This window comes from Cryptococcus neoformans, chromosome 11 (assembly GCF_000149245.1).
Source record: "Cryptococcus neoformans var. grubii H99 chromosome 11, complete sequence".
Classification (NCBI taxonomy): domain Eukaryota; kingdom Fungi; phylum Basidiomycota; class Tremellomycetes; order Tremellales; family Cryptococcaceae; genus Cryptococcus; species Cryptococcus neoformans.
In genome coordinates this window covers 917,257-940,513 of record NC_026755.1, presented here as the reverse complement: position 1 = coordinate 940,513, position 23,257 = coordinate 917,257, and the positions used below count along the sequence as shown (strand labels likewise).

The 23,257-nt window shown below is 44.9% G+C and overlaps 5 protein-coding genes; 4 read left to right on the top strand and 1 right to left on the bottom strand.

The window, feature by feature from the left end:
- The first annotated feature begins 81 nt into the window (after window positions 1-81).
- Window positions 82-2,158, top strand: CNAG_01791 (ribosome production factor 1). XM_012197364.1 has 7 exons: window positions 82-329; window positions 389-974; window positions 1,027-1,109; window positions 1,172-1,199; window positions 1,258-1,408; window positions 1,457-1,772; window positions 1,834-2,158. Exons 1-7 carry the CDS (start codon window positions 228-230, stop codon window positions 1,870-1,872), a joined length of 1,305 nt encoding a protein of 434 aa, XP_012052754.1. The 5' UTR covers window positions 82-227; the 3' UTR covers window positions 1,873-2,158.
- A 468-nt stretch (window positions 2,159-2,626) lies between these two features.
- Window positions 2,627-4,213, top strand: CNAG_01790 (upstream activation factor subunit UAF30). XM_012197066.1 has 6 exons: window positions 2,627-2,860; window positions 2,929-2,990; window positions 3,062-3,149; window positions 3,204-3,574; window positions 3,645-3,818; window positions 3,877-4,213. Exons 1-6 carry the CDS (start codon window positions 2,849-2,851, stop codon window positions 3,926-3,928), a joined length of 759 nt encoding a protein of 252 aa, XP_012052456.1. The 5' UTR covers window positions 2,627-2,848; the 3' UTR covers window positions 3,929-4,213.
- On the bottom strand, window positions 4,179-4,873 carry CNAG_01789 (hypothetical protein). XM_012197363.1 has 1 exon: window positions 4,179-4,873. Exon 1 carries the CDS (start codon window positions 4,770-4,772, stop codon window positions 4,260-4,262), a length of 513 nt encoding a protein of 170 aa, XP_012052753.1. The 5' UTR covers window positions 4,773-4,873; the 3' UTR covers window positions 4,179-4,259.
- A 141-nt stretch (window positions 4,874-5,014) lies between these two features.
- Window positions 5,015-6,855, top strand: CNAG_01788 (tRNA(His) guanylyltransferase). XM_012197065.1 has 6 exons: window positions 5,015-5,350; window positions 5,406-5,537; window positions 5,588-5,632; window positions 5,700-5,869; window positions 5,932-6,017; window positions 6,086-6,855. Exons 1-6 carry the CDS (start codon window positions 5,247-5,249, stop codon window positions 6,404-6,406), a joined length of 858 nt encoding a protein of 285 aa, XP_012052455.1. The 5' UTR covers window positions 5,015-5,246; the 3' UTR covers window positions 6,407-6,855.
- Window positions 6,856-9,033: 2,178 nt separating this feature from the next.
- CNAG_01787 (hypothetical protein) lies at window positions 9,034-11,061 on the top strand (the record flags this gene model as incomplete). The annotated part of the gene is made up of 5 exons (XM_012197064.1): window positions 9,034-9,345; window positions 9,416-9,488; window positions 9,556-10,301; window positions 10,341-10,875; window positions 11,043-11,061. Exons 3-5 carry the CDS (start codon window positions 9,806-9,808, stop codon window positions 11,059-11,061), a joined length of 1,050 nt encoding a protein of 349 aa, XP_012052454.1. The 5' UTR covers window positions 9,034-9,345; window positions 9,416-9,488; window positions 9,556-9,805.
- Between the last annotated feature and the right edge of the window lie 12,196 nt (window positions 11,062-23,257).

The window sequence follows — 23,257 nt, the reverse complement described above, 5'->3', positions numbered from 1 at the left end:
ATTTTGTAATTTTGTTATTTTTATTTATTTGCCCTCTCTCTGCTTGCAATTGTCTTCTTAAAAATTTTATGATCGTTTATCTTTCCCCCCAATTTAAATTTCAAGAGAACGTTGATTTCTACTGCTGTAACCGAACAACTGTTTCACATAACTGAGGCTCTTCTCAATTTGCTGAATCACTCAGAAATACTTTCAGAGACCAAAGATCTCTATAGCCAGTAACCACCATGCCTAAAGACAAGAAAATACAGAACGCTTTCAAACGCTCAGAAGTTCATCGGAAAACAAAACTTGAAAAAGGACAAGCCAAGCTCCAACGCCGTCTTGAGGTATCCTCCCTGCTAGTGTTTCCATCAAGCTCCGGCTAATTCTTTCAAATATTTTATAGATAAAAAAAGCTGAGAAAGACAAAGTAACTGGGGCTGCTCTTCGCGCCGAGCGTTTGTCAAAGAATATCCCTGTAACCCTCGATAATACTCGTGTTTACGATTCCAGTTCTTATCTTACAGCAAATCCAGCATCTCTGCAAAATTTGGCTAAAAAGGCGACAGAAGCCAGTGCATTAGTCAATGAGGATGATCTTATGGGGAAACAATCATCCAAGGAATTAAGTAGCAGAGAAGATAGTGCAGTTTTAAGATCTGGTCCGTCAAGTGACCAAGAAGAGGATGTGGGCGAATCAAGTGAAATGCCTGATTGGGAAATCGAAGAGAAGGTGGATGGAGAAGATCAAGAAGCCTCCGCAATGCGAGACATAACTACCCAATCATCACCCCGTATCTTAATCACGACGTCACCGTCTCCTTGCAAACAAACTTATCAGTTTTGCGATGATTTGAAAAATGTTTTTCCTGGTGGGGAATTCTTCAAAAGGCCAAAGGGTAGAGGATTTGAAATTGGCAGGGTGTCCAGATGGGCAAGTAAAAGAGGTTATCAAGCTTTGATTGTTGTAAATGAGGATCATAAAATACCCAGTGAGTCAGCAGTCCGTTCACTGTTTCGCGGTTTTTTCTCACAGATATTCAGATGCTGTCACCTTAATAAATCTGCCGTCCGGACCCACTGCGTACTTCAAGCTTTCCAGTATAATACTTTCGTCCAACATCTACGTAAGTTTTTTTTTTTTCGCTGTTGGTATTTTCATCGGACACTCATCTTCACATTCATGCAGGGGCATGCTCGTCCCACTCCCCACTCCCGTGAGTCTTGTGATGTATTTGGTCAGAGAAGACAATACTGATGTCTAATTAAATCTAGCGGAGCTCATACTGAACAATTTCACAACCCTTCTTGGAAACAGTGTTGGGCAACTGTTTGGGTCCCTTTTCCCACGCCAGCCGCAATTTCGAGGGCGTCAAGTTGTCACTTTACATAATCAACGAGATTTCCTCTTTTTCCGTCGCCACAGGTAAAGTCGATCGGGATAATTTCTTTAGATTACTGATCCGCGAAAAAGGTATATGTTTTCTTCTGCCACTTCAGCTAAACTCCAAGAGATTGGTCCGCGCTTTACCCTAAAACTTCGATGGCTCCGAAAAGGTCTTCCATCTGTCACGGCTCCGGATGGTCACGCCTCTATTGGCGGCGATCCTGCGGACGAAATATACGGAGCCACTGTTGGGCCCAGTAGCGAGGAAATTGCACGGGATGAATTGGATGAAGAAAAAGAGGCGTTGAAAGAGATTGGGCAACCAGCCAAGAAAAAGAATGTCCATGAAGGGACCGAAGTGCCTCCCCTCGATGAAGAGCAGGAGTATGAGTGGAAGTGGAAGGTTAGTGGCTCATCGCTCAAAAAGGCTTGTTACGTCTGAATACTCATGGTACGCCTTGTAGCCGAAGATGGAAGTATCGAGGAGAACCTTCTTTTTGTGATGCAAAATTGATCATCATATCACTCGTCAGATTCTGGCCAACTTCCTGTCCAAGATTCAAGAGTTGTCCAGCGTCATCTGACTATTATGATATCTATAGACAACCCGGAAGCTGCTTCTCATCGTCTAATATATGCGTTCCGAGCGATGGCAACGCGAGATCGTCGCAACTCTCAAATCATATATGGTGGGGATAACAAAGATACAATCCGGCTTCTTTGGGGGCATCACCTGCTTGTACATGTACAGTTAGACACATTATGCATGGATACCAATCTTATCAGCCGCTACTTTATACTTTGCTACGCCCACTCCACCATTACCTTATGGGCGTTTACAGCCGTGGCCAAAGGGCCCTCGTGGTGGGATTCAACACCTACTTTAAACGTTACACTGGACACATTAGCAAGGTGATTACTTCTTTCCTCAGAGCGTAATAGTGCCCGAACATTATTATTGCATTTGACCCGCCAGTTTCATTTCCATTGTTCTTCATTCTGTTTCAGCTTAGAGCTTTCAAACTTGCAATGCTTGTACACCTTGGATATTTCTCACTGCTACCAAGCATGGATATTTCGTTTGTGACATCTATGGTTTCAACAACGGCGGGATCTATTGATTTCCGCGACATCGTTTTCGATGTTGACGACCTGTCGTACAGGTGTTATGAATTGAGTAAGGAAAATTAGCTTCCGTAGATTAGGAAACAGAATGTAATTGACATGGCCTCCAGCGTGCCATATACGTATGTACCTGCTGTATGTCATGTACAGAAACACTGCATGCAGCACAGGACCTCGCACACTGCAAGTAGTATAACCGACCGTGCCCCTAAGCATCATTTCGATCACCCACTAAGCCCGATACCCTATATCTCTTCACCGTAACCATCTTTCGCTTTTCATTATACGTCTGCAATTACTACGCCTCCTTCATATCACTCCATTTCAAACCACCGAAACAGAAACATTCCCAGGATGGCTAAACAGGTATGTATAATGTCATTCATGGGCCAGTCATCAAGCGCTTATCCTTTCGTCATCTTCGCAAAATGAAGCTTGTGCAGAGATTGTCCCCTTTAATTGAAGAGCTACTCCAGGCGAGCGATCTTTCAACAGTGTGAGTTTATTCTTTCAGTTGGTCTCTTGGTGTCTCTCCTGAACATATCATTCATATTGTCGGGCGTCTAGTTCGGCCAAGGCCATCCGTAAAGAACTCATCGCACGTGGTGCAGATAAACATGAAATTAAGAATTTCCGTGCAGAGATTGATGACAAGGTGACTGTCCGACGTCATGTTCAGATCACTGGCTGATTTTCGACGGGTCCACAGATCACCGAGATATACAATTCTTTGGAATCCAAGGAGGCTCCTGCTCATAATCTAGAAGGTTCTGTCTCTCCGTCTGCTAAAGCACCATCTTCTCCACCTTCTCTAGTTGAACCCAAATCTGTCACTCGCAAACGCAAAACTCCAACCGGCGAAAATGAAGAAACAGATGAGCAGATGGCCAAGAGACTGCAAGGAGAATATGGCGGCTCAAGGACAAGGCAACAGCGGTCTTCCAGATCCGCCAGGCCGACAAAAAAGACGCGACCTAAAAGTCAAGCACGTATCGACAGTGAAACTGAGAGAAATGATGATAAAAAGGACGACATGAAAACGAAGAGAGGTGGGGCTTTCAACAAGGAACTGCTTCTAAGGCGAGTTCACTTCCCTTATGCCTTGTCATGCAAATCTTAGGACGTCATGTGGGCTGATAGACACAAAAAGCGATTCTCTGGCAGACCTTGTGGGCACTCACAGTCTTTCTAGACCGCAAGTGGTGAAGCATATCTGGGCTTACGTTAAAGAGCGTAACCTACAAGACTCGAATGACAAGCGGTATATCCTCTGCGATGACAAGCTTCGTGAGGTATTTCATACGGATCGACTGCACATGTTCACGTGAGTATATCTCGCTAGGGAACTGTACCATTGGATGACTAACTGACCAGTTGTGCAGAATGAACAAGATCTTGGTCAATCATCTACGCGATCCCGAGGATATTGCATAATAGTGAATGATGGTATGGTGTGATGCCGCCCATGCATGTATTTTGAGGGTGTCATGTTTCATGTGTAAGGGTAGTATATTCTGGTTTCTGCCTTCAACAGTTTTCTGTTGTGTATGATCCGAAACATGTCCAAACTGTCTACTATTCATATCAGGTCGATAGGTTAAGCAGATCTTCATTGACGGCTACCCTATTTTGAGGCCGCAGAGGACAAAAACAGTTAAATGAAAGGATGCCACGTCTATGATGAGTGGTTTCTAGTCTATGCATCATTTGGAACATCGCCGAAGCGTCCCGTTCTCTAACACGGCTATTGACATGTTTCCAATGTTCACTTCTTCTTTCCCTTTCCTTTAGACTTGACTGGGTTTCTCTGTCTGTCTGAGATTTTCTCCTCCTGAGCACCCTCGCTCATCCAATCCAGATCTTCCAGCGCGAAAGCGTCTGCCCTAGTTTCCCCTTCGACCGGAGTCCCTCCAACAATATCTCCGCTAAGGCCTTCAAACCTTTTCCTAAATCTTGTCACTCTGCCTTCTTCACCTTCGCCCAAACCCTTCTTTTCGCTGGCCGGTGACCAAAGAGGGTTATTATTCACGTCTCGTGTGAGTTTCTTTGTGGATGGAGTTGGTGCACTGGTATACGCAGTGAAAGACGAGCCATCGGAGAGGATCACCCGCATGGGGTAGGAGGGAGGAATAGGCGGTGGGACGACAGGCTGCGATTTGAGATGGGTGCGCGAGAGCCAAAGAGATGGGGCGGAGGCTCGGGTAGTCTTCGTGCGGACTAGAGTGACGATGGTAGTAGGCAGGGCAGATGATGAGGACCTAAACAGTGTAGAAGACATCCTTGAGGCGCTTCAGAGGCTTGTTGCTGGTTCTGTTCTTGAACTCTCGATGACTGTAGTCTTCTTCTTCTTTCTTCTTCGTTGCTGTTTGCGGCTTGCTGCTGTAAATGGGAAGTCACGACCTCTCCATTTTTGAGCCTTTTGCGAGTGATACTATTTTTACGTAATCTACGTTGTCACTTTTTGATACTCTAATTAATAACCAATTCGCTTGAATATTATAAAAAATGTGGTACATGCTGCGACAATGCCAGCAATCTTTTTCTGAAACTTCGTCATCGGATATGCTTTCCATATTAGCTGTGGAACTATCTACTACTCAGCCCAACAGCGACAAGCACGAGAGCATTTGACATCCAAATCGCGGCAACAAGGACTACCCCGGACTCCCTCTAATTCAAATACATTGCGCGAAGACTCTGGGACCCATACTACATTCTGCCTCTGTCCCAGCAGGGTGGCCGATACAAAATTATGGCAAAGTCACGTTTTGAATACGTCAAAAAGTTCGAGCTTCCGGATCCCCTTGTACCAAACACATATATAATTGTTCGAATTGATGGCAAAGGTTTCCATAAGTAGGTGAAGCTTTCATGAGCATTAATTTATGTACATATCTGACGCCATTGTCAGGTTTTCTGATGTGCACTCCTTTGATAAACCAAATGACATCCGAGCACTACAGCTTATGAATACAGCGGCAAAATCTGTGCTGAATGAGTATAAGGATGTTGTTATGGCTTTCGGAGAGAGCGACGAATACAGGTGAGGTGTATTATCATTGGCAAATCAGACTCTTCATTCACAGAAACCAGCTTCTTATTACGAAGAACAACAACACTCTATAATCGACGTCGCAGGTAAGTGAACGTGCCCAATGAGGTCTTGCCTCTTGCCTTCTTTCGCTGAGTTCAGATCTCGAACTAGCAAAATAAACTCATCAATAGTATCTCTATTTACATCTGCTTATGTCTTCCATTGGACTCGTTTTTTCCCAAACACTCCTTTACTTTATCCACCAAGTTTCGATGGACGAGTCGTATTATACCCCAATGTAAAAGAAGTGCGTGACTATTTCAGCTGGCGTCAAGCAGACAGTGGGTGTCTCATTCTCGTTTACTTTTGCGGCTATTCACCTCATGTCTGTTTTTAATTTTAGCTCATATCAATAACCTATACAACACAACTTTTTGGGCTTTGGTCCATGATGGGTTAACAACAGCAGAGGCAAATAAAACTCTGCAGGTAAGTCTTTTGAAATATGACTGTCAGCCTCCTGTGGACTTTCATTTCTGATCAGATAATTTTTGTAGGGGACTAATTCAAAGGACAAAAATGAGATCCTTTTCACCAAGTTCGGTATTAACTACAACACATTACCAGAGATGTTCAGAAAGGGAAGTGTATGTGTTAGGAGTTTGTCTCCTGAAGAGCCTCAAGGGTCACTTCCAGAACAGCAAGCAGTACATGGTATTATGGCCTTGAATGTTGTACCATCAACATCAGGGAACAGTAATACAATATTATCACAGAAGGAGAAAGTGTATCAAGGGACTGAAGGCAGCCCCATGGTTCTGCATATGGACATCATCAATGACATGTTCTGGAGTGAGAGGCCTTGGTTATTATCATAATAGTAGGAAACAACAATATATCAAGTTATGTTCAGTCGTTTGAAGGACACATAGGATATACAAGACACCTTAGAGTGTGTGTGGAAGATGTTAAATGATGAAACTTGAGCTGAATGAAGGACATTTTAGTAAGACAGATTGGAACAAAAAAATGAGGGTTGAGGTGAAGGAAGGATAGGAGCACAGAAAGAAAGATGAGTCATCAAAATATGAAAGAGAGAGACATAGAGGCATAGAGATATGATGAAAGAGCAAAAGTGAAAGTGTCATGAAAGGTGAGACAGTGAGATGGATTGTATATGGATGAATGGGTTCTGTAAGACAGGCACCTTCCACAATTAGCAAAACAGAGAACAGCAGAATTTTCCATTGGCACAGTTGCACAGGTTGAGATTTTTCCTGGTATAATAGAAAGATGTCATCATGAGCCAGTACAACACATAACAAAGAAAGAACAGGAACTTATGTAACATGGGTGGGGACAAGGCATGTCTCAGAACTGAATGTCAGACCTCTAGTAGCTGTCTGGACCTGTGAAGAAAGGAATGAACATCCAGCTGGAGGTCAAGAAGATATAGATAGAATCTGTAGAGTATATAAAGGGATAAAGGTCAATATTCCTCCATAAGTCAGTTTGAGAAAGGTTCTCAAGCTCCTTTTTGTTGCTCACTCTCATCTGATTGTCAGGGACATCATGCCGGTCAGTATAAAGCCTGATGCTCAATCAAAAAGGGTGGTGGGAAGGAAAGGATGAGGACAGAATAGCCAAGGCCTGAAAGGGGACAGGAGCCGGACTAATGGCTGACCGATGCGACTTTTAGATGTTGGAAGGTCTAGAAGGTGAAAAGAGGCAACAGGACTGGGACAAGGTAAGAGAAGACAACAGTATTGATTTTCTGGGGAAAACTATGGCTATAAATTATGGTTTATATACTTTCCTAGTTTTCCTTGCTTACTCATCTTTCTCATACTGCTTACTCATGTACCGGATGGGGCCTGAGGAGGTGGTGAGCATGCTGACCAGAGCATGTATAGATAGCTCGAAGGCAAGATGCACCTCAGATAAGAAGGTCCAGCTGGACCTCAAGGGGTATAAAGAGATTTTTGTAGAAGTATATAAAGAGGAGCTCTGTCCTTGATCTTGGTCTTCTTCTCCTTGAAGATCAATATTTCATTACTTTGTGAAAGGTCCTTGAGCTCCCAGTGCTCGCTCTCATCTTACTTTGCACCACCTTCAACATAAACTTACTCCACTAGTATATAAGCTTGCTTGCCTGATCTTCCCAAGCAAATATACCTTCATCCTATACCATACACCAACAGACAAGTGTCAAGAGGTATATCATACCTATATCTCATTGCTTAATTAAACTATGGCTTTCCATCTCATCTCCAAGGCTGGACCTTGTTGGGGATGAGTCATAACAAGAGGAGAGAGAGGGAGAAGGAAGAAGGTGAGAGGAAGAGGGAGAGGTCCATGCAAGGAGGCATTAGGGAAGAGAGAGGTCAGAGCAGAAGGTGCAGGGGAAGTGTGGGAAAGATGACTCAGCTTGTAGAGCTGAGAAACATATAAAAGGCATAGTCTTTAGACTAGAGAAATGCATAGCCCCAAGCAGCTTAGTCTTCTCAAACTCTCCAGTCTACCAGTCAATCTTCTACACTCAGAGCTTCTAGTTCACTTGAATACAAATAACCAAGGACAACAAAACTATTGTAGCTCCAGGTGCTTTCCAGCCCCTATGAGGAGTGACACTGCTATATCAGCTGATGGAACAGAAGCTGGACTTAGAGGAAGGAACAGCCAGGGCCTGAGAGGGCAGAGCTGGACTATGGACTACTGAAGTGACTTAAAAAGGAAGAATGCTCAGAAGCAAGGTAGTGAGAAAAGACAACAATATTGATTTTCTGGGAACTATGAAACTATGCACTATGGGGCCTGCAGCAGCTTAATTTAAACTCTATCACTTGGCCATCATGGCTTGCTTTAAGCCTTTTTAGGCTTGCATTTTAAAAGACCATTTCAGGCTTTGGCTGACAATTTGATTTAGGGCTTGTTTCAAGCTTTTATTTATGACTTGCATATACACTATGGGACCCACAGCAGCTTAATTTAATCCATAACTGCTTCAGCTTAAAATAATCCAAAATTGCATTGTGGGAATTCAAAACAGGAGCATTGCCTTCAACTGGAGCTCACAAAACCCTTACCCTTAGGGTCTCAGGGAATTTAGCTCAGGATAGCCATAAAAAGTGGAGGATGGACCCTACAAGTTCCACTGTGGCATTTTTCTTTAAAGTGTGCTTACACTGTGGGAATTTTTCATGTGGACAGGTCCAGGGCATGCAACTGGTTCAGCATGGACTTGGCATGGTGTCAGAGGAGGCATGCACTTAATGTGAACACAACAAGGCACACAGCTGGAAAAGCATAGAAAGTAGCATGGAAAATAGGCATTGCATGCAGGCTGCCCTTTGTTTGGTTCATGCTACATCTATGCAACTGGCCAGTGCATGCAGATACACACTGCATGCACATCCTATGGCCATTCAACTGTACACTCAACCAAACAAGTTGTTGTTGTCAGCAGTGAAATTCTTTTCATCCATTTCCAATTTACATAAATACCTCCCTTCATCCACATTTGCCTTTAACCTTCCACATAAGCATCTCCATCTCTACTATAAAGCCCCTGTCCACAACCTCTTCTCCAAGCATCTGCAATCTCATCTCCAAGCATCTGCAAGCATCTGCAATCTCATCTCCAAACATCTGCAATCTCATCTCCAAGCATAAGCTGCAATTCTTACAAAATATTGGAGAAGCTGACAAGTGGCGATGACTCAGTGTGTGAATCAGTGAGACTATCTCAAATCCTCAGCCTAGTTTTGATGCTTCTTTTGGTGAAAATGCCTCGAAGTAGTAATCTCAGGATGTCCAGGTGAGAACTAGTCATGCACTTGCATTTCCTAATTGAGGACTTGACTGAAAGGCCTATTATACCATTCTAGCTTGTTGGGCAACCCCTACTGTAGGACAAACAATGTCATCGAGGTAGCATCTATAGGACCAGAAAAGACCTGGGTGAGTGTCCAGAAGATGGATATGAACCATGTAGCTGCAACAATGGGTTAACCTATGGTCATTGTAGCCCCAAATAGCTGTCATGCGCTGCCAATGTGCATTATTTCCTAGAGGTGGACACATGCATGATGCAGTATAGGACCTGGCTCAATCACTGCATAAACTTGGAGTTCTCTGAGGCTGACAATCAGCCCTTAGCCTCTTTGTCCAGGGCAGATGATGTCGCTGCCCCTACCCTTCCATCTGTACCCCTTTCTGATGATTCCATCCCCAGTGACATCTCGATCCCTTGACCCTCTCCCCCTGCTGGCCAGTCCATGTCTTTATCCAATGATGCTATTCCACCTTCCACAGATCAGGAGGCTGCACAAGGTGGTCTTGAAAGAGAGCCTATGGATATTGATGATGGGCAAGGCTATGATGACTTTCCTGCTATCATGGTGGATGAGCCTCTCCTTGAAACAGGCTTTGAGGGTGATGGAGATGCAGATGTCATCCATGATCACTTTGGTCATCAGCTTAGCAAATGGCCTACCAAAGTTCCTGAATCTTTAATCCCTCCTTACTCATGCTGGCAACCCAGCCCTTATCAAGATGAAACCATCTTCCACACTGAATCAATTACAAGGAGTATGCCTCTACTTGCCACCATCCTTGCCATCATCTCAATCTTCCTCACCACTTTTGTAGGGCTGCCTCAGCGATTTGGTGACATGGTGAAGGCTGTCATACAGGTCATCCTTGAGCTGGCTGTCACTGAGGATCCACAAGCGTTGTGCTGGAGGGTATGTGACAAGCATTACCTCTTGCCAGGTGAGTGTGAAAAAATATATTGCATCCTCAACCTTCCAGTAGAAACTTCATCATCTCAACTCTGCAAGAATGTCAAGACACTGTATGGTCAACTTGACATTGACCCTTTTATGGTGGTGCATCCCAAATGCCCTACCAAGGAGTGTCAGAATGTGTTTGTTGATGTAATAGGCAAGGGTGGGTGGGACGAGGTACCCAACAATTGTCCTGAGTGTGGCACTGCTCTGAGGGAGGGCAGAAAGCTGGTGACAGAGTTTTTCCCTCATTGTACACTACAAGCCAAGTTGGAATATCTTTTCTCTCTTGATGGTGTAGAACAGCTTGTCAAGGATCAACAAGTTTTGCGCTCTAGGCAAAGGCAACATGATGAGCAGATGGAGAGGCTGGCTTATCTTCAAGATGCGAATCCAGGAAAGATTCTCCATCATCAGTTGGATGGATCATGCTACCAGGTCAATGATCAGGATGTCCAGCATGAACATGGCTGTCTGGTCCTCACTATCAACATTTCTATCGACTGGGCAGACCCATCCAAGTCCTGCAATCATTCCCCTCGATCCATGGGCCCTATCATGTGTGTTGAATGAATGAGGATTCTGGTACAGATACTCAGCTTTCCTTCTAACCAAAGTCAGATGAGGAAAGCCATCCAATATCAAGCTACTATGGACTTATATATCTATCTATGCTCACCACTACAAGCTAAATGATATAATACTATCCACCTTGCTAATCTATAAGCACACCATCAATGACTTAATCTGACATCATGGCCTCTCTTTTCTATGTTATCCAATCCCTATCTCGCTACCATTCTCCCAACACTCCTCCCTGATGCCTCGCATCACAAATCCTACAAGCCCTTATTTCACTAAAGATCCTAACCCCATCACATTTCAGGTTGCTGTCTCCTCCCAAAGCTAACGTCAACTCCCTTTCCTCAATTCCCTCCATTGCTGACAAGACCTATGTCTAAGATGTTCTTGGCGTGTCATTGAGGATTAAGAGACTTCGTAAGGATGTCGGTGAGTTGGTCATTCAATCATATGTAGGAGAGAGAAACATAGCCGTATTCAACATAGTCGCATATCATATGAATTCAAATGTTGATGTGTTTGGTTTTTGAATGAAAGCTTGGGTTGTTGGCAAGGGAGATTGCGCCCATATTGTCGCAGTTGAGCGGTACCTTCTCACACTTGTAGCCTAGCTCCTCGAGCAAACATTGAAGATATACCCCATGTTTTGCTGCCTCTGACATGGCCACATATTCTGATTCGAGAGTAGAAGGTGAAGCGGTAGCTTGCCATTTAGATTGCCAGTCAACAATAGAGTCACCCACTTTGAAGATATACCGTGTCATTGAGCACCTAGAATCGAGACAACCTGCCAGATCTGCGTCAACCCAACCTTCCAAACCCATACTATCTCTCTTTCCTTCTGGCATCCCACATAGGGTTAATCCCTTCTCCTTTGTTTGCACCAAATATGATACCACTCTCAAAGCCATCTGCCAGTGAGTCTCTCTTGGTGCCGCTGCAAAGCGAGCTAGATATGATGCCGAAAAAGCGATGTCGGGCCTTGTGGTTCCTGCTAACCACTGAATAGAACCAATAAGCTCTTGGTACTTCTGAGGATGAATTGAAGATGATTGATCGTCTGTGATGGATTGTAGATCTGCATGTGGTAAAGGAGTTGATTTTTGGTGATTCTTGGAAGGGAACTTGTCGTATAAGGATGAAATGGTTGCTGGTTGTGATATGAAGAAGCTTCTGTTTTGTCAGTCTCAGCTAATTTTGATTCTGAGAATGTGAGATACCGGCATCTCCTCTCTGACTTCCCACTCTCTCACAATCCCTTTAAAATTCCATCTACCTCCTCCTGAGACAGTGCCATGATGATCAGGTCATCGACATATGACATGACTAGCATTGGCTTTGAATGTCTCGACTTTTGCTGCACATAGAGCCCCCAGTCAAAGTTGCAGGGTTTGAACCCTTGGGCTATCATTGCCTCTTTTAACTGAATCCACCACACCCTTCCCGATTGTTTCAACCCATATAATGACGCTTTTAGCCTCAGCACATTACACCCTTCCTTCAGTTTGACTGCCTGAGGATACCTCATATAGATCTCCTCATCAAGCTGACCATTCAAATATGCACTTTTGACATTGGCCTGAGCATGAAAGGCCCCATGCATCGAAGGATTTAACTATTACATAAGGCCAGAGTCAGAGGCCGCATTTTGGAGGTTTTTCTCACATTGCTGGATATTCAAGTCATAACTGGTTCTTGTTTGTCACATTTTGGAATCAAATCCTTCATACTTGATTGCCTTCTGCCTTTTCACAAGTTCATCTCAACTGGCTGAGTCTATAGTCTGTAGTTTTCTATCCTTATAGTTTCCTCATTTTTTATTATTTTATTTCTCTTATTTTTTCCAAGCACTGTCCCAGACACCCGAGGTATAAAGCTGTAGATCTACAACAACTCTTCCTTCTTTCCCATCCTCATGGAAGAGCCCCTTCTATACGGTCCTTGGTTGTCTGTGCATAGAACGATTGTTAACTCTTGCCCAGATTTTGTCATACATGCACCTCTGTAGACCATTTGCCGTTCTCTTTTGCTGCGCACACTGAACTTCAACGCTGTCTCAACCCAGTAACATATTCAGCCATAGTGAACAAACCTTCCCAAGGTCTGTTACAGAGTGATGTTGAGGTTTTCTTTGTCAGATGAATGATCGAGTGGCATTTCTACTGGTATGTCTTTGTTGGACAACTCATCTCCTAAGTTTAATGCCTCAGGCAGAGTTAACTGATGCTTGTTGTGAACCTTGCTTTGCCCTTCCTACTCCTCCTGATCCTCTTCACCATCTTCGACATTATCACCCTTTATATCCACAAACTTCATGATCTTTCTCATTATCGCCTCACTTGGTGGGACCGCTGCTACCTGCATAGGCTTCCCTGGCAGCTCTTTGTCAATGATGAATGGTGTATCTGCTGCTGTAACCAAGTCTGAGGACCTTTCTATTTTGTTGGTATTCTCCATCAACACAACCCAGCCTGTCTTCTCAAACCCCAATAACTGTGCTTTCATCACCTTCGCCATATCAAAACAATTCTTCACTTGTACCTCCTTTGGGATGTGAACAAAGCAATGGTCACCAAACTCTCTATCTCCTTAGCGTTGTTCTGTCAACCTGTCAGTCACTCCCAAGCTGAGATTTTGTCTGCACCTAAAGCTGTCTTCATATATACCACTGAGGCATACTTCATCACATAATCCCAATACCGATTTCCAAGTTCTGATGATGCTAACATGCACTCTGCCATCTCCTTGATCGTTCTCACAAACCTCTCACATACCCTGTTCTGAGCAGGCATATACCTTGTAGAAGTCTGTAAGGTCCAGATGAATAAGACCTTCACTGAGTGACTGGAGGGAGAGAGGTGGTAGAGGTGTGGGACTGGTTCAGACTGGTGAGGCTTTAGGATGTGGACTTCAGGCTGGACAAGAAGCAAACAAGATCCCAATATGCATATGCTGATTATGTCCTATCAGCAACTAATTAGAAAGAGAGCGAAGTGTAGACTGATGCGGAAGAGAGAAGGCAAAGAACACTTAAGACAAGAAGTCGAAAGGGAAGAAGAGGTAGAACACAACAATGGTGGAGAGATAAAGGAGAACCATTGTGTGATACCTCTTTCTTGTACTTTGCCTTTGCTCTCCAAAACCAGTCATGCCAAACTCCAATAAACACCCAAGGTTTGTGGCGAAAAAGGGTAGAGAAAGGAACAGGAACAAAAGGATAATAAAGCTCCGAAATGCGACTTGTGAAAAGGTGCATGCAAACACACATGAAACAAGGAAATAATAAACAGTGATACACTGTGTCAAGACAGGAATACCGAAGCCAAGTAAAGAGACATGCACCAGGGTGAAGGGGACAGCCTGGTGATGCATAGGAAAGGAGAATAATGCATGTAACCAAGGTGATAATACACCTTGGTGATGCATGAAAATAAAATGGTGACAAGACTTGACAGAAAGTAGATGTAAGTGCAGAGCCCTCACCACCATTCACCATATGGTAGGATTTATTCCTATGCATAGGACGATGTTGGCTGGTGAGAATTGATGCCAAAACATGGCACCAGCTGTACCCAGCCTGTAGCTGAAATGCGACATTGGGCATTGTCTGGCTTTTGTCCTATGCATGATATTTTATTTATTTTATTCTCATGCATAGGACCAGCAATTGCTGCCGAGGTGTGGCAGTGGATATCACCAGATCTCCGCCTCCTTTTTTCGATGGGCTTCTGTTTGGTTCTTTATTCATGCATATATATATATATATATATTAGTACATAGTTATAGTTTTCCCTTTACTTAGCAAACTTAATGCATACTCCAGTGCTAGTTTGCATCCATTAGACAACTATGACTATACAACTATAACTATTATACACCTCTATGAATGCTCTCTTTGAATGCTTTCTCGAACCTCATCTCCTCTCGAACACTGTCCGAATGCAGTGAGGCACCCACAGTGCCTGCAGTAGATGGGTCAGAGGCTAACCTCTTACACCCTCCCCCACCTGGATGAGACCATGGGGATAGGGGTCACAGGCAAAAGGAAGGTAACAAGAACATACTGTAGAAGCCAAGCTTCATGGAGGGTCAGGCTGGAAGATAACTCATGTAAACATGCTGACTGAGGGTGTGGGCACAGAACATGTCACACTGTGTTCAAGGGCATTTGAGAAGTGCTGGGCATTCGAGAATGCATCGAGAAAAGCATTGTGGGAGTTATAGTTTGACTATGGGAAGTGAAACTAGCAAAGGTTGGATGCATATGTTTCACTAAGTAAAAGGGAAAACTATAACTATGTACCAGCACACATATATATATATATGTATATGTATATATGCATGGGAAAAGAAACAAACAGAAACCCATGGAAAGAAAGAAAGAAAGAAAGGTGCCACAGGGACAGAAAGACAGCACCACAGATCATGGTGAAGTCCCTTGCTGCCCTCAGCAGTAAATGCCAGTCCTATGCATGAGAATAAAATAAATAAAATGTCATGCATAGGACAGAAGCCTGCCAAAGCCCGGTGCCACGTTTTGGCAATCACACAGCCTGGTGCTGTGCTTCGGCATCAATCCTCACCAGCCAATGTCATCCTATGCATAGGAATAAATCCTACCATATGGTGAGAACGAGTGGTGGTGAGGGCTCTGCACTTACACTCTCCCCTGTCCAGAGGAGAGCCAGTGGGGAGGCTCGACAAGACATAGAAATGAGAGGAAGATTAAAGGGGAAAGCAAGAAAGGAACTTAAAGTAAAAAGGAGAGAATAAAGGCAAGAATAATGACTGTTCACCAAGCCACGGGGACTGCCAACGCCCCCTGTCAAACATGTTACTTTCCAAATCCATCCATGTTGGAGGGACTGGGCAGGTGTAAGAGGTTAGCCTCTGACCCATTTACTTTCTGTCAAGTCTTGTCACCATTTTATTTTCATGCATCACCAAGGTGTATTATCACCTTGGTTACATGCATTATTCTCCTTTCCTATGCATCACCAGGCTGTCCCCTTCACCCTGGTGCATGTCTCTTTACTTGGCTTCAGTATTCCTGTCTTGACACAGTGTATCATTGTTTGTTATTTCCTTATTTCATGTGTGTTTGCATGTGCCTTTACAAGTCGCATTTTGGAGCTTTATTATCCTTTTTGTTCCTGTTCCTTTCTCTACCCTTTTTCGCCACAAACCTTGGGTGTTTATCGGAGTTTGGCATGACTGGTTTTGGAGAGCAAAGGCAAAGTACAAGAAAGAGGTATCACACAATGGTTCTCCTTTATCTCTCCACCATTGTTGTGTTCTACCTCTTCTTCTCTTTCGACTTCTTGTCTTAAGTGTTCTTTGCCTTCTCTCTGTAAGCAGGGCTCTCCATCAGTCAGTTTCATACCACCCAGACTGACCCTGATTAGTCTGCATCAGTCTACACTTCGCTCTCTTTCTACTTAGTTGCTGATAGGACATAATCAGCGTATGCATATTGGGATCTTGTTTGCTTCTTGTCCAGCCTTGTAACAGACCTTGAGAAGGTTTGCTCACTGCAGCTGAATATGTTACTGGGTTGAGTCAGCATTGAAGTTTAGTGTGTGCGGCAAGAGAGAACAGCAAACGGTCTACAGATGTGCATGTATGACAATATCTGGGCAGGAGTTAACAATCATTCTACGCACAGACAACCGAGGACCGTATAGAAGGGACTCTTCCATGAGGATGGGCAATGTACCTGGGCAGGAGTTAACAATCGTTCTATGCACTATTCCTGCCCAGTCAGTAAATGGTCTACTACAGAAACAAAGGAGAGAACAAGACACCCACCAGACAACCGAGGACCGTATAGAAGGGACTCTTCCATGAGGATGGGAAAGAAGGAAGAGTCATTGTAGATCTATGGCTTTATACCTCGGGTGTCTGGGACAGTGCTTGGAAAAAAATAAGAGAAATAAAATAATAAGAAATGAGGAAACTATAAGGATAGAAAACTACAGACTATAAACTCGGCCAATTGAGATGAACTTGTGAAAAGGTGGAAGGCAGTCAGGTATGAAGGATTTGATTCTGAAACGTGACAAACAAGAACCAGTTATGCTCTGAATATCCAGCCACATGGGAAAACCTCCGAAACGCAGCCTCTGACTCTGGCCTTACATAACGGTTAAATCATTCGATGCATGGAGCCTTTCAAGCCTGAAGTCCACATCCTAAAGCCTCACCAGTCCGAACCAGTCCCACACCTCTACCACCTCGCTCCCTCTAGTCACCCAGTGAAGGTCTTATTCATCCAGACCTTACACTTTTTTTTCAAACTACAAATCCCAACAACCCCTAACTGAACACACTCTGAAACTATGGCTTTTGATAACCAGGGACAACCCATCATTGGATACGATGACACTAGTGCATTGCCCATCATCAGTCATACTCTGTAAGTGCAGAGCCCTCACCACCACTCGTTCTCAACATATGGTAGGATTTATTCCTATGCATAGGATGATGTTGGCTGGTGAGAATTGATGCCGAAGCGCGGCACTGGGCTGTGTGATTGCTGAAACGCGGCATCGGGCTTTGGCAGGCTTCCGTCCTATGCATGACATTTTATTTATTTTATTCTCATGCATAGGACTGGCAGTTACTACTGAGGTGCAGGAAGAGACTTCACCATGATCTGTGGCGCTGTCTTTCTGCCCCTGTGGCGCCTTTCTTTCTTTTCTTCCATAGGTTTCTGTTTGTTTCCTTTCCCACGCATATATACATATACATATATATATATTTGCTGGTACATAGTTAAAGTTTTCCTTTTTACTTAGCGAAACATATGCATCCAACCTTTGCTAGTTTCGCTTCCCATAGTCAAACTATAACTCCCACAACACTTTTCTTGATGCATTCTCGAATGCCCACCACTTCTCGAACGCCCACCACTTCTCGAACGCCCTCAAATGCAGTGTGACACGTTCTGTGCCCACATACTCCTACTGGTGAAACTATTTACAGTGCCCTACAATCCAAGACCTCCTCGCAACCTGGGACTGGTGATTTCTCGCAGGCTCCATCAATCGACTTGGATGGCATCCCACTGGGACCCACCTTGCTTGATGAAAAGCCTCTTGACCCCCTTGCCCCCGTGCATGACTGCCCAGGTGAAAGCTATCGCAAAACGCCTGCCCCTACCTCTGCCGCTGTCCCTGACATTGCCAAGCTCAAGAGTCTTATGGCTGGGCTCCTTCGCTCGAGTCAAGCCATTGTCGATCAGTCTGTCACCACTACCAATCGCCTCAATGATGTTAGCCAGTCCTTGCCATCATGAAACTCATGTCCTGACTGCATTCTGCCTCCTCGGCTGTCCTCGTCCACCTCCACCAACGCATTCGCCCTTCAGTGCCACATCCTTGCATTGGACACCTATTTCCAAGACGTCCTTCTTCTCTGGAGTCCTGGGGATGCCGAGAGTGCTTGGAAGGTGTCGGTGGCCAACTTGTCCATCTCTCAGTCTGGCAGCCATTTCACCACATGGTTGGAGCTATATGGGAAGCACGTGGTTTCATGGGATGAGTGGAAAACATTGCTCAAGACTCACCTCTTGACCAGAGGCTGGGAACAAAAGCTCCGTCACAAGTTCATGCTTCTGTGCTGTTTGGACACCACGCTGACTGCATTTGACACTTTTTTCCACCTTCTCATCTCCCACCAAACCCTTCTCCGCCATTTTGAGGATCCCCTTGGCGATGTCGATGTGTGCTGATGCATGCTCGATGGTGTCGATGGCTTAGTCACCCATCGCACCAAGGCTGCTTTGAAGGCGACTGGTCAGACAGTTCTTATGGTAAAACTGGTGAACTTGCACATCATCATGATTGACCTCATCGATGATGCTATGTTAGAAGTGCGTTTCCTCCAAAATTCTACTCGAAACTGCCCCCCATTTACCGACAATCGGCCAGCTACTCCTGTAAGTGCAGAGCCCTTACCACCACTCGTTCTCACCATATGGTAGGATTTATTCCTATGCATAGGATGATGCTGGCTGGTGAGAAATTGATGCCGAAACATGTTTTTCAGACTATGCTGAAACGCAGCATCAGGCTCTGTCCAGCCTTTGTCCTATGCATGATATTTTTATTCTCATGCATAGGACCGGCAATTGCTGCCGAAACGCAGTGGCGGACTTCGCTGGATCTCTGCCCTTTTTTTCGATGGACTTCTGCCTGTTTCTTCATACATTCATATATATATATATATATAGATCTGGTACATAGTTATAGTTTTCTCTCTCTTAAGCAAACCTATGCATACGCCAGTGCTAGTTTGCATCCATTAGACAACTATAACTATTCTACCCCTCTTCGAACACTCTCCTCGAATGCTTTCTTGAACCTCATCTCCTCTTGAACGCTCAATGAACATTGTCTGAACGCAGTGAGGCACCCACAGTGCCTACACTTTTTTTCAAACTAGCCTTTCCCATGAACCGCAATATCTATGATGCTGCTGAAACCCACCAAAGGAGCAATGGCGGACTCACCTCCAGAATCCTCTACTGCAGCGCTTTTGGAGTGCCTAGTTGGCTGTGCCCAGAAGCAGGACGACACACTTGCACTCCTTACAGAGTTACTGCTCAAGCAACAAAAACAGTCAACGGTTAAAGATCAGTACAATCCTTGGGGTCTTCCTCTACCTAAGGCTGCAGATATTCCCCATTTTCAGGGTCCCCTGGGGGATGCAGACAGCGTATTGACTCACCTTCATTGCCTACAGCAACTACTTCGAACAAACGGCTTATTGACTCCTTCTGATGATGAGGAGCTTGAGGCATGAAGGCGAATTACTGTAATCGAGTTGGCCAACAATTCGATAGACTGTGCTGGTTTAGTTGGTTGGGTCGAACACAAGGGTCGCCGTATGGAGGAGGATGGGAAGAGTACTTGGCAAGACTGGTCAGTTGCATTCAAAGCTAAGGCCATGCCTTCACACTGGGAGTATCGGGAGTCTTGTACCTTATTCCTGTCAAGTTATAGTGTCTAGAGGTGAAAGCTTGAACAAGCTGTGTCAAATTGCCTGATATTCCTAAGTTGCATGGAGTGGCAAATTGGTTGTTTCTATGGACATATTTATATGTACACAAAGCTATCCTGCTTATTCAGCCTCTGTCCTGGATTGGCAATTGCCACCCATCTGATTACTCAGCCTCCACTCTGATTGCCAATTGCCACCCATCTGATTACTCAGCCTCCACTCTGATTACCAATTACACATTCTTCTAGAACTAGGAACAACACAGCCTTCAGGCACCAGGCACAAGGGTCCCCTTAATAGATTGGATCATTTATTCCAACAATTCCATCTCTCACTTCCAGAGGTTTCCCCCAATGCTTGGCAAAAATTCGACAATGCTGTTATTCTTCATCGCAGCCATCTTCACGGTACCCACCACTATCCCCTTGACCACGAAATTGCCTGCCTTTACCATGCTGCTTGTCCCGAGCGCCTTTTTCTCCGACTAGTGGATGAGCCCAGATTTCACTCGAATGATCTGGATGGTCTATGTGTGTTGATTAGCAATCATATTGAATGAATTGTGCATGAAGACGCAGCCTCTCAACACGCACCTCGCTCTATTAAGAACCCTGCTTCTTCTGCCTCTCGATCCTCGGATTCTGCTCAACTTCCACAGCCGGTCACTTACTATCATGATCCCACCCACCCGCTCCCTTATTATTGTTCACCAGCTGGTCGGTACATTCATGACGTATTTCGCTGAGAGAATTGCTGTTTTGACTGCCACAAGACTGGTCACCAACATGCCCAATGCCCCAGTCGTATGCACCATACCCTGCCTAAAGTGAATCAGCTGGAGACCAAGTTAACTGCTGGTGATGCCACATCAGCGTACCTCGCTCTTGCACAAACTATTCCGTCCGCTGCCGAACCTATTCAAGACTCTTCATATGCCCTTTTCTACCCTCTTCTAGCTATATCCATTCCGATCCCAGCTGATGACCTATGGCCAGCTTGTCCCATTAGGCTCCTAATCGACACAGGGGTGTTGTGGGCACAGAACATGTCACACTGCATTCGAGGGTGTTCGAGAAATGGTGGGCGTTCAAGAATGCATCGAGAAAAGCATTGTGGGAGTTATAGTTTGACTATGGGAAGCGAAACTAGCAAAGGTTGGATGCATATGTTTCGCTAAGTAAAAAGGAAAACTTTAACTATGTACCAGCAAATATATATATATGTATATGTATATATGCGTGGGAAAGGAAACAAACAGAAACCTATGGAAGAAAAGAAAGAAAGGCGCCACAGGGGCAGAAAGACAGCGCCACAGATCGTGGTGAAGTCTCTTCCTGCACCTCAGTAGTAACTGCCAGTCCTATGCATGAGAATAAAATAAATAAAATGTCATGCATAGGACAGAAGCCTGCCAAAGCCCGATGCCATGTTTCAGCATCAAACTGGACACAGCCCGATGCCGTGTTTCAGCAATCAAACTGGGCACAGCCCAGTGCCGCGTTTCGGCAATCACACAGCCTGGTGCCGCGCTTCGGCATCAATTCTCACCAGCCAACATCGTCCTATGCATAGGAATAAATCCTACCATATGTTGAGAACGAGTGGTGGTGAGGGCTCTGCACTTACAGGTGTCCACAACCTTCGTGGATCCAACGCTGGCAGCGAGGCTGGGATGGTCAGTGAAGACAGGTGCCATATGGATGAGAGTTAGGTTAGCTGGCAGAAAGGCAGGTCCCATAGTCACAAATACAGTTATCGGTTCGTTTTCTCTAGGCGACATGATGTATCAAATAAACAGTGTGGTGATGGATTTGCATGGAACATATGATGGTATCTTAGGACTTAACTTCCTTGCTCAGCACAGTTTATTGGCAGATACAACTTCCCTTGTTCGCCTATTGGAGGCTGGAGGCGCGAACCTATCTGCGTTAGGATTGCAAAAGGATGGCGCGTCTCCTTCAGAGCTTGTCTCCGCTACTAGGTTACACTACACAGAGATCCACCCGACACCTCCGCATGCTACTGTGGCCGCAGATTCTCACAGTCTGACAGACGTCCTGTGTCGTCTCCAGGCTGAGTTCCACAATGTCTTTGTGACAATCTAGGCGACATACGAAACTTCCCCACCATATCAAAGACCAGGTCGGGTATCTGTTTCAAAATTAATCTCAAACACAGCGCCACTCCCAAACACTCGGCGCCTTACTGCGTACCCGAAGCCCTGCTCCCTCATTTCCGTGAGATGCTGTTAGAGCATCTGAATGCAGGTCGTCTTCGCTATTCCAGTTCTCCTTGGGCGTCTCCGGTGTTTCTTGTGTCTAAAGGTAATGGGAAATTCTGTATGGTTTGCGATTTTCGGGCTCTTAACGATGTCACGGTCCCTGATATGTATCCCATGGGCAACTGTGGGCACAGAACATGTCACACTGCGTTCGAGAGCGTTCGAGAAGTGGTGGGCATTCGAGAATGCGTCGAGAAAAGCGTTGTGTAAGTGCAGAGCCCTCACCACCACTCGTTCTCAACATATGGTAGGATTTATTCCTATGCATAGGACGATGTTGGCTGGTGAGAATTGATGCCGAAGCGCAGCACTGGGCTGTGTGATTGCCGAAACGCGACACCGGGCTGTGCCCAGTTTGATTGCCGAAACGCGGCATCGGGCTGTGTGTCACGAGCCTGCACGAAGTAGAAGAAATAAGAGATCATAGGAGAGAGTTACGTAATGAAGGAAAGCAAGATTGTTGCAGATAAGAAGGTCCAGCTGGACCTCCGAGATAAGAACTGGGCCTCCAGCTGGACCTCCAGCTGGGCCTCAAGGGATATAAATAGATTTCTGTAGAAGTATATAAAGGGGAGCTCTGTCCTCGATCTTGATCTTCTTCCCCTCGAAGATCAATATTTCATAAGTTACTTTGCGAAAGGTCCTCGAGCTCCCAGTGCTCGCTCTCGTCTTACCTTGCACCACCTTCGACATAAACTTACTCCACTAGTATATAAGCTTGCCTGATCTTCCCAAGCGAATATACCTCTGTCCTATACCATACGCCAACAGACAAGTGTCAAGAGGTATATCATACATATATCTCATTGCTTAGTTAAACTACGGCTTTCTATCTCGTCTCCAAGGCCGGACCTTGTTGGGGACGAGTCGTAACAGTAAATATTGATCTTCCACACTTGTGGTTGGTTGGTATATATTTCAAGTACCCCACCTTCGATAGCCTCGACACCTATAACCTCATACAACTCGATATATCACATCCTATATCATGTCAGGTCCTTCCACTCGTAGTGGTCGAGCTGTGGAGAAGATTGATAAAGGCAAGGAAGTAGAACATACCCTTGATGATGACAACA